This window comes from Pan troglodytes, chromosome 13 (assembly GCF_028858775.2).
Source record: "Pan troglodytes isolate AG18354 chromosome 13, NHGRI_mPanTro3-v2.0_pri, whole genome shotgun sequence".
Taxonomy (NCBI): Eukaryota; Metazoa; Chordata; class Mammalia; order Primates; family Hominidae; genus Pan; species Pan troglodytes.
Genome location: NC_072411.2, coordinates 31,543,326 through 31,553,953, shown reverse-complemented (window position 1 = coordinate 31,553,953; position 10,628 = coordinate 31,543,326). Strand labels below are relative to the sequence as shown.

Sequence of the window (10,628 nt, the reverse complement as noted above, 5' to 3'; positions counted from 1 at the left end):
CCTGGAGCCTCCACGGTCCTTACAGAGGGCAACCTCAGTCCTGTCCACGTTCAGACGTGGGGAGCAGGGGCACAATGAGGCAGGGGTCCTTGCCCTTGCCGCAGCACGGGCCCTGGGGGTGGTCCTGGTCATAGGACCCTCCTGCCTCTTCCCCTGCCTCCCCTGTGTTCAGGTTGAGTGATGTAGGACAGGCTTCTCAGACCAGGCAGAAGTAGGTCAGCTAGTGTGCTAGGGGGGCCCCTTCCAGGTCACCCTGCCAGGAATACACTCCAGTCAGGGAATGAGGGCAGTGCATGGGCTCTGGGCTTGAATCCTGCCTCTGTCTTCACTCTGTCTGTGACTTGGGGAAGAAGCAGGGGGTACTTGAATCTCAGTGGCACCAATAGCTTCTGAGGCCAGCTCTGCCAATCCCTGGGCTGCCCTGCCCTTCTCTGGCTCTCACTCCTTGTGCCCCCAAGCCCCTTCCAGTCAATGTGTCCCCAGCAGCTCCAGGCCCCAGAGGTGTGATTGAGGGTGAGAGGTAACAGGTATACAGCAGAGCTCCCTAAAGGCATCCACACGGGATCCCCATTAGACGTTCCTCGCTCTGCTGCCTCCAGGGTGGAGCCTGGCCACGGTCCTGCGGGCGAGGGTGGGGCGGGGGGGTCAGTGAACATCCCCTCCCCACACCCCAGGTCTGCACAAGAGCCCTCCTCCCCCACCTCCTCCCTTCTCCTCCTCAAATCCTGGCTCCTTTCAATGCCCCTCTGTGCAGCATCTCAGAGACCTTGGGCCTCTGGCTCACCTCACACTGCTTGGCCATCCCAGGTCCTGACCGCACCCCACACTCTTGGCTCCCCTGTCCTTGACCCAACTGTGCCAGTCCTCCTAGAGGCCTGGCCCCTCCTGCTTCACCCCTGGGGCCAACACACAAGGTGCTTTACCCCTTTGAACCCCAATTTCCTCAGGTGGTGAGAGAAATACAGGTAACTCTGCTCACCTCCGGCTCCCTGTCTGTTCCGTGTGAGTTTCCGTGCGCTGCCAAAAAATGCCTGTGTGCTGCCAGTTGTTGTTTTTAATGGCTCTCCAGGTCTCCAGGCCCTAGACAGCCTGGACGCTGGGCCACGCAGGAAGTAAGATGGAAAGATGGAAAGAGGGGCAGCAGATGGCAACAGCATGGTGCCCGCACCTCGTCTGGAGTGGGCTACTCTGATCCTCTGGTCCTTTTGGGGACAGCTGGCAGGCAGTGGGGCAAGGGGCACAAACAGTTCTCCTGGAACCGCAGAGCCATGGGCTCTGCTTGCAGCAAGTCCGACTCTCCTGGGGGCTCTGCTGAGACCTTCACAGGCCTGTGGCCCCTGCCTGGCTCCACCTCTTCGGCAGCTCTTCTGTCTATCCTGGCAGGGGAGCCTTCCTTATGTCAAGGCACGAGGTGCCCCTGCCCTGGCTCTGGCGGCTCTTAAAGGAAGCCCATGCCTCTCCCACACGCCATCATTTCAGGATCACCAGTCAGTCTGCAAGTGCGGTGGATGCATTTCCGATTGTCCCAAGTCCCCATGAAAACGTAACTCAAGGCCAGGCATGGTGGCTCACATGTATAATCCCAGCACTTTGGGAGGCCGAGGCGGGCAGATCACTTGAGGTCTGGAGTTCAAAACCAGCTTGGCCAACGTGGTGAAACTCCATCTCTATTAAAAATACAAAAAAATTAGCTGGGCGTGGTGGTCGATGCCTGTAATCCCAGCTACTCGGGAGGCTGAGGCAGAAGAATTGCTTGAACCTGGGAGATGGAGGTGGCAGTGAGGTGAGATGGTGCCACTGCACTCCAGCCTGGGCAACAGAGTGAGGCTCCAACAAAAGAAAGAAAGGAAGAAAGGAAGAAAAGAAAGAAACAAAAAGAAGGAAGGAAGGAAGGAAGGAAGGAAGGAAGGAAGGAAAGAAAGAAAGAAAGAAAGAAAGAAAGAAAGAAAGAAAGAAAAGAAAAGAAAAGAAAAGAAAGGAGGGAGGGAGGGAATGTAACTTGAAGAGTTGGGGACGAGGCAGTGAAGCCCCTCTCCTGGGCATTGCCTCCTCCTGGGCCCAGCCTAGAGGGAACACCAGCGTCCCTGCGCCTTTCTGTGGCTGACCGCCAGCCACTGCCCCTCGCTGACTGTCGGAGCTGGCTATCTGCAGGCCCTGCCCGCATGTCAGGGGTCACTTGGTCTGAACTCGGCGCTACATATTCATCCCGGAGAATGCCATCATTAGGGTCAGCCCAGTTTTCTGACCTGAGGAGCTCTTTTAAGATTCTGTTTCCGCCGGGTGTGGTGGCTCATGCCTGTAATCCCAGCACTTTGGGAGGCCGAGGCAGGCGGATCACGAGGTCAGGAGATTGAGACCATCCTGGCGAACACGGTGAAACCCCGTCTCTACTAAAAATTCAAAAAAAAAAATCAGCTGGAGGTGGTGGCGGGCGCCTGTAGTCCCAGCTACTCTGGAGGCTGAGGCAGGAGAATGGCATGAACCTGGGAGGTGGAGCTTGCAGTGAGCCAAGATCATGCCACTGCACTCCAGCCTGGGTGACAGAGGGAGACTCCGTCTCAAAAAAAAAAAAAAAAAGATTCTGTTTCCAACGTGTCCCTGATTTCTGTCCCCCACCTATGACAGCTGTACAAGCAGGCCGGCTTCCCACCAGGCTAGCTGAAGGCTCATGCCCTCCTCACAACGGCTCCCCTGACTCACCAGCAGTCAGACAGCAACACGTGGGTGGTCCTGGACTTTACATCTTTGGAGCTGGTCAAGGACCAGGGACCCAGGGATCGTCGGCAGAGATTACAGGAGGCCAGAGTCTAGGAGCAAAGCTGCAGGGAGAGGCACCAGCCCCAGCCTCCCTAGCGGGCAGTCTGTCTGGTGAGCTCTGGCTGCTGCCGCTGCCGTAGCCGGCTGGCTGCCTGTTTCCCAGGTCAGCACACCTCCCCCTGCCTATGCCTTACTCCATATTCTTGCAAAAATCCCTTTCCTGCTAGAGTAGCCAGGGGAAGTTTCTGTCTTTTGTGACTCAGGCCCCAGCTGGTAGTGTAGGTCTGTCTATATGTAAGCCTGTGGTCTCTGGGCCAGAGAAGTAAAGCGAGTGGCCCAGGCTGCCCAGCGAGGAAAGCACAAGCCCCTGTAAGTTCCATCGGTCCACCCCATGCCCACGCTGTCTCTGCCACTTGGAATCTGCTGCGATGTTTTCTGTCCTACCACTCACTTCACTCCCCTATGCTGCTGAACCCGTTTAATTGCCATATGTGACAGACATGAAGTCGGGGTCATATTTAAACATGGGACGCTCCACTGACTAGAAACTCTATTGTACAAATCCTTCAGCGACTCAAACAGGCCTGCCTTTCTTATTTTTAATAACGGCAAAAGAGAGAGCACACCACAGTGCAGTCAAGTCCTCCTAAAACCATGTTCACCAGAAGGAAAAGACAGACATAAACTACCTTTGATTTATTTCCCCTCGAGCATTGGATGTCACTTCTCTAGGGAGGCTGCGCTGTGGCAGGGATCTGGGCGTTCGGGGACACAGCAGGTGCCTGATGAATGGAGCCATCATGACGGTTATGCTCCAACCTGGGGTCTGATCCTCTGCTAGACGGCGAGCCTGGCCCAGGCCCCATAGCCTGAACCAGGGGTTCTCTAAGTGTGGTCCCAGGGCCAGCAGCTTCAGGGTCACTTGGAAACATGTTAAAATGCAAATTCCCAGGCCCCACCCCAGATCCTGTGAGAGGGGGGCAGCGGTGAGGGGCAGCAGCCTAAGCTCTATGGTGTCCTCCACGTGGTTCTGACTCAGGTCTGAGAACCCAGGTCCAGGGCTGTCCACTGGTCAGACAGAGGAGTCCAGACAACAATGGAACCTGTGGCCAGGGGTTGTGTATTTTCACTGGACCTCCCCCCTCGCCAGGGGATTAGCACTTTAAGCCTTCAGAGAAGAGCGAATTAACTTTTGCTAAGCACCTGTGAGGTTTAATTTCTCACGTACTCTCCATGGCAACCCCACCAGGCGGTCATTCCTCTCGAATGTTAAAGATACGTGTTTAGAGCAGATGATCATGATTACACAACTGGTGTGCAGCACAGCCAGGTGCCCAGATCCGAATCCCACACCCTCCTCCCACCACCATGGGCCTCAGGGACATGCTTCTAGCACAGTCATGGACCCTGGGTAACATAAAGGCTGTGACAGGGGACGCAGGATCTTCAGATGGCCCCACAGTGCCTCCTCTGGGTATCTATCTCCCAAGCTTCTCGCCTGGCCTGGTTGCTGTGAGGGCCTGGGGAGAGGCAGAGACAGGTTGGGTGTACGGAAAATGCACACTCTGCCAGGCACCCCTGACACGCACTGCTGACCAGGCATAGCGTTCAGTGGGGCTAGGACTTGGACGAGGGTGCAGGCTTGAGCGGGGGTGCAAAAAGCCAGTCTGGGCAGATGCTCTCCCTCTGTGGGGCGCCGATCCCAGAAATGGTGGACAGAGCAGGGCTGCAGTATGGTGCACATGGGCCTTGGGGTCTTAGCTTTCGTGGGCCTCTTCCTGCATAAAATAAAATAGTTAAAATTAGAGTTTACAACTGCATTCATATAAAGATGAATATACTCCAGGCTAGATTCATTATTATTTTATTATACTCAGTTTTTTTCTTCTGATTTAAAATAGTGCGGTCCTAGGGCTGGTTAGAGTGTTTCCTGGCAGGCCCTGTCTCCTTAAACCCCTGCAAAGAAAGCAACGAGGACTTCCCTTTGCCCCTTAGCAGAAAGCTGCGCTCCTTAATGGTTATGGGTGTGACCATTCACTTACATCCTATCTGCAGGACATACCTGGAAAGGTAAGTGGGAGGCAAGAGGGAGCTGGAGGCCAAGACTTCGGTCCCAGATATCCTAGTCCACATTTGTCCCCACCAGGTGTGTGAGTGCCGGCGCGCTGCACAGCCTCTCTGGGCCTCCGTTTCCTCAACTGGTAAAGAAGAACGCTGGGCGGACTGAGCTCTGAAAGTTCTGGGAGCTTGACAATCAGAACTCTCAGCAGAGAGGCCGCCCCTGCTCTCAGGAGGGCGGAGGCACCTGAGTCTCCAGTGCGGGGGACAGGCCGAAGCGCTGCGTTGGAGATGTGCAAATGCGCAAGAAGCGTGCTGCTTTCTCTCTGAGAAAACACTCCTAGGCTTCAAGGGGGCCCAGGAGCTCGGCTGGGCGGGATGATCCCGGCGGCCCCTGGGCCGGGTCTGTGGACGGCTCTGCTGTGTGCCTGTGCGTGCGCAGTCCCGCGGGTGACCAAAGCCCAGGGGCGGGCAGGGCAGGAGCCTGGACCTCACGTGCCTCCAGTGGCCAGGTTTGCGGGGGCGGAGCGTCCGGGCGAGGGCGCGGGGGCGGACCCTAGGGCGGGGCGCGGGGTGGCGTCGGTGGAGCCGGCTCGGCGGCGCGGCTCGTAGTGCTGCGGCCGGGCTCCGGGCGTCCCGGCGGCCACCATGCTCAGCGTCGTGCACTTCCTCCGGAGCTTCTTCAAGGTGAGAGCCGGCGTCCGGGACTTGGGGTCGGGCTTGCGGCGCCCTGCGCGGGTGGGGAGGAGCACAGCCCGCGCTGGCTGCTGCGCCCCGGGCCGTCCTCTGGGCACCCGGTGGGTGGGGACACCCTCGTGGCTCCCCGCCGCTCCCAACTTTCCGACGTGCAGACCGGAGGCGGCGTCCTGCAAAGTGGGGCCGTCTCGAGCGCGGGGAAGGAGGGGGCTCCGTTGGGGGCGGTAGGGACGGCGGCCCGGGGCGAGCCCCTGAGAGGGCAAGGGCGAGCGCCTGAGCCGGCCTCCCCGCACCTGGACCGTCCTGGGCGCGCGGGGCACTCGGAGCCGCTGCCTGGACCGGCCTGGGCGCGCAGGGCACTCGGAGCCTCTGCCGCTTGGCGCAGTACCAGCTGTTTTGGGAAGGAGGGCTGGTGCCGGCCCGGTGGGTACGGGAGAAGTGGTTGCTGTTGTTATTCCCCAGGCTGAGAGTACGCGAGGGCGCAGCAGCGGCAAGGGGCTGGAACTGGGGTCGGGGCTGTTGGGCTCCTGCTTGGGGTGCCCCCTCTCTGGCCTGATTTCCGGGCCCGCTCACCATCCGGGACCCACTCAGTTGGGACGCCTCCACCTCGCTGCCCCCACAGGAACCCCAAGATGGGCCGGGGGCTCCGGGGCACTGTCAGGGGTGGCCGGCCACAGGTTGCCAAGCCCGACCTCCCCAGGTGAGCCAGCGGGAGGGCGGTTGCGACGCTGGGTGGTGCTGAGCTCCGATGGGCTCCTACTCCGGGAGCAACTGCATGAAAGGAGAGGCGGGGAAGAGCCACCAGCTGTCAGCTGCAGGTCCAGGGGGAGGCAGACCTGTGTGGGGCTGTCGGGGCGGGAAGGCGGGAGGGCGCCCTACTTGGCTGTGCAGCCATCTTCTCCCGGAGTTGAAGACGGGAGGTTGAGGTCGGAGTTCTGTGGCCCTGAGAGCTCTAGTGAAAGGGGCAGGAAGCCAGGTGACCCAGGGCAGACCTGCAGGAGCCCTGCCCTCAGCCTATCCGCTGGCCTGGCATCAGCTCCCACCCCCAGCGATAACGAAGTGATCGCTGGCATCAAGAGTGGAGAGGGCCGGACAGCCGGGAAGGCAGCCTTTCAGGAACCTGTGCTGGTGAGTGTAGGAGATAGCTTGGAAGAGCTCAGACCCCCTTCAAATGCCGACTCTGTCATTGAGGAGGTGTACAATCTTGGGACAATCACATAACCACCTGGGTCTTTGTTTTGAAAAATGTGGGTGATGTTTCCACGCCCTCCACACCTTTCAGGGTTAGTGTGAAGGTCTTATTAGAAAATGTGAGTGTGGCCCGGCGCGGTGGCTCATGCCTGTAATCTCAGCACTGTGGGAGGCCGAGTGGGGGGGCGGATCGCCTGAGGTCACGAGTTCGAGACCAGCCTGGCCAACATGTCAAAACCCCGTCTCTACTAAAAATACAAAAATCAGCCGGGTGCGGTAGTGGGCGCCTGTAATCCCAGCTACTTGGGAGTCTGAGGCAGGAGAATTGCTTGAACCCGGGAGACAGAGGTTGCAGTGAGCCGAGATAGCACCACTGCACTCCAGCATGGGTGATAGAGCGAGACTCCGTCTCAAAAAAAAGAAAAAGAAAAGAAGGAAGGAAGGAAGGAAAGGAAGGAAGGAAGGAAGGAGGGAGGGAAGGAAGGAAAGAAATGTGAGTGTGTTTATGAAGTGGTGAGCCCTGGACCTTGGTTCTGCTGCACCCACAGCAAGGGTGGCAAGGAGTTGCCCAGGTGAGGGGAAGGTAGCCGGACAGAATCCAAGATGCCTGGGCAGAATCTGAGTCACCCAGCTGGCCCCAGAAGCTCCAGGAGCAGGTGGAGTGTGGCTGGAGGAGAGACCACTGGACATCTCTGGGCAGCCACCTTGCTTGCTGCTGCCTGGGAGGCTCCTGGGATTTGGCCTTTGTGAAAGTATTTCTGACACACACGGTCCTCCAGTTCCCCATCTATTCAGAGAGGCCTTTCCATACTTTCTGCCTCAGGTCCCTGTAGGTCCTGAGACACCTGAGGCCTCCCCATGCACACCACAGGAAGCATCACCTGGGCCCCTCAGAGGGTCTCCTTTCTGCTGTCCACATGGGAGGGGCTCTGACTGCCACAGCAGTCCACTTCTGGCTGTGTGAGTGTGTCTTGCCGAGCCACCGACAACGTAGTTCATACTTGTTCCTCTCAGACACTGGTCGTAAGGAATACCCCGTGAGGACACAGGTTGTGGGGTGGGCAGAGGAGCTACGTGCTTCAGTCACCGCCTGGTGCCTCCTGGTGTCCCCAGGGATTGGTCCTATGAGGTACCCCTGATGATGGGTGCTGGACTGGGCCAGAAAAGGCCACTTCATTCTGGGAACCTCAGATTGTCTGGGTCTCCCAGTCAGACTCTGTTAGCCAAGATGCAGCTAGTCTCCACCAAGCCCAGGAGGAGGACCCCAAGGCCCCAGGTGTGCCTTCTGGTGGCACTTGGTACAGACTCTGTACAGCACACAGATCTGCTTGGGCACGTTGGGCACCGTGGGATCCATGGGGCATGACAGTCGTGTGGCAGAGTCCCTCCCCGTGCAGGCAGACCAGTCGGAGAGCCTGCACCTGCCAGGGGCCCACACAGGTGCGCCGCCTTGGGGGTCACCCAGCAAATGAGTCAGAGGAGCAGCACACCCAAAAGGAAAATATGTTGTCTCAAAAATCCAGAGGCCCTCCCAGCATCGTGTGTGGGCCAAGCATGACTTTTGATTTCGAGGGTGTATTTCAAAATGTTCCAGACAGCTGGACCCCCTGCTGCCTGCCTGGAGCCGTCACTGAAGTGGCAGGTCCCTGTATTTTCATGGAATGTGTGTCCTACTCTCTGGTACATGTATGTCCTAACACTTAGGGTACTTTGCTACTTGGTTTCCTCCAAGACCTATTAGTGTGCGGAAGACCCACATGAGGTCCTCGGGAGAGAAAGGTCAAGGTCTTTGTTGGCTAAACCGTGGCACAGAATCAGTAAGCCAAGACAAGTCGTGAAGGTGGGATGCTGTGCCCCATGACAGGGAAGCCAACCCACTTCCGTGAATTCCTGAGTACTGCAGCAGGAAGCACACACATAGGCACACACACACAGACATACATAGGTATACATATGGGCACACACACACACAGGCATACACACTTGGGACACACAGGCACACACACAGACACACAGGTGTACACACAGGTGCACACACACACATAGACTGAGTTTTCATCCAATCAGTGGCTCTATACTATGCCAAGGATTGGGACAGCTTCAGTCCGGTAGGGAGGTCATAAGTGGGACAGAACAGCTGATGAGAGAATCCACTTGATTGAACCCAGATCCGTCCACCGCATTTTCAAGTCCCCGTGTCTCCTGCACAAGCCTACCTGGCAGGTTAAGGGGGGATGCAGCAGCGTCTTCTGCCTTGGGTGCTGGTGGTTTCTCAGTCTCCAGGGGTGAGGTGTTGCTAATGAGCCACTATTTTGGAGGGGAGGGAGTTGTAGAGCCATCCAGGTAGTCTTTCCCACCACAGAAGCCTCCACACCATGGCTCAGGAAGCCAGGATGAAGTTCCTGCCACGTACTGGCATGTGTTTGTCACCTGAGCACTCAGGAACTAGGGAAATTGCCATAGGACAGGTTTGGGATCCCAGTGGGCTGCCACGAGGTGGACGCAGGGCACAGCTCTCGTCATGGCCTGCATGCGCCACTGCCTCTGGCAAGCCTCACTCCTGGTGGCAGGCTGTGGAGACATCCTGGGCTACCAGGAACAGTGTCAGCTCAGAACCAGCCCTCAGTGGTGCCGGGAGGTCCAGGTACTTCTCTGTCCAGAAGGCTCTGGAAGATTCACGGCATATACCTGTGCTGTTACGCAGGTGACCAGCCTCCCTACAACTCAAGGAGTTTTGGGTCTATTGAGAAATCTGGGAATTGGGCAAGAGGCAATGCAGTTTATTCAGCAAATATTGGTTGAACACCTACTATGCGCCGGATGTTGTTCTAGGCACTCATGGTAGACTCCTGCCTACCAGACCTAGTTTTAAAAAGTGGTTGTTTGTTTGTTTGTTTGAGACAGAGTCTCGCTTTGTCACCCAGGCTGGAATGCAGTGGCGCGATCTCAGCTCACTGCAACCTCCGTCTTCTGGGTTCAAGCAGTTCTCCTACCTCAGCCTCCCAACTAGGTGGGATTACAGGCACGCACCACCATGCCCGACTAATTTTTTGTATTTTTAGTAGAGATGGGATTTCGCTATGCTGGCCAGGCTGGTCTCGAACTCCTGACCTCGTGATTCGTCCACCTTAGTCTCCCAAAGTGCTGGGATTACAAGCATGAGCCACCGCGCCAGGCCTAGAAAGCTTTTTTTTTTTTTTTTTTGACATTTCTATTAATACTACACACATCAGATAGGACCCTATTGGCATTACCTGTTGATTTCAGTCCTAGCAGTGCCACGGGTGAGTCGTCAGTGCCAAGGAGTCTCAGCATGAGAACATCTTGTGCCCCTCTGGCTGCCGGCACCTGAATGCTTCCTCCCATCCTCTGTCGTGCCAGCCTCACCGTTCTCATCTGTAGAATTTCCACCAACGGGAAGGTCTCCCATCATCATCTCCAGCTGATAGAGAACGATGTCTGTGGCAATATTCCAAGCTGTTAGTGTTCTCCTTCCTAAATGTTTCTTGGTGCTTCGGGCTGGGGCAGGTCCTTTTGGCTCCCCTGGAGACATGGTTAGGGATGTTGTACAGGTTGCTCTTGATCGGTCTCCACCAACACTGTATCCCTTCAGATGTCTGGATTCCTTCAAGGGATTTTGGCTTTTCAGTTTCACTTTGTGGAGCCACTATCAAGCTGAGGTCAGGGAACCAACAGCTCACCTGCTGGCTCTTGGACTCCAGCATGGGGGGCGCACCTGCAGCAGTACATTGCCCTGGCCTGGGGTGATGCTCTTCCCCCAGGGTCGGGGACACTCCAAATCCGTTCTCACCATTCTCCCTGGTTTTTGCTGGTGTATGTTGACACAGTCCTCGTTCTCTGAAGTATGTGTTTTTTCCTTGATGGTTTCACTTGTAATTGGTTCCCTTGGCTATGCTGGGATCTGA

At 56.9% G+C, this 10,628-nt stretch overlaps 1 protein-coding gene across 4 annotated transcripts in view; it reads left to right on the top strand.

Moving 5' to 3' along the window:
* The first annotated feature begins 5,400 nt into the window (after nucleotides 1-5,400).
* ARHGEF4 (Rho guanine nucleotide exchange factor 4) overlaps nucleotides 5,401-10,628 on the top strand; it is a 206,718-nt gene continuing 201,490 nt past the window's right edge. For 3 of the 4 annotated variants that reach the window (XM_016949383.3, XM_016949381.3, XM_016949382.3), the window contains exon 1: nucleotides 5,401-5,502. In XM_016949383.3, the coding sequence (XP_016804872.1) occupies nucleotides 5,464-5,502 (39 nt within the window). In that variant the 5' untranslated portion in view covers nucleotides 5,401-5,463. The remainder of the gene's footprint in view (nucleotides 5,503-10,628) is intronic. The other variant, XM_063791067.1, reaches the window with a different exon arrangement.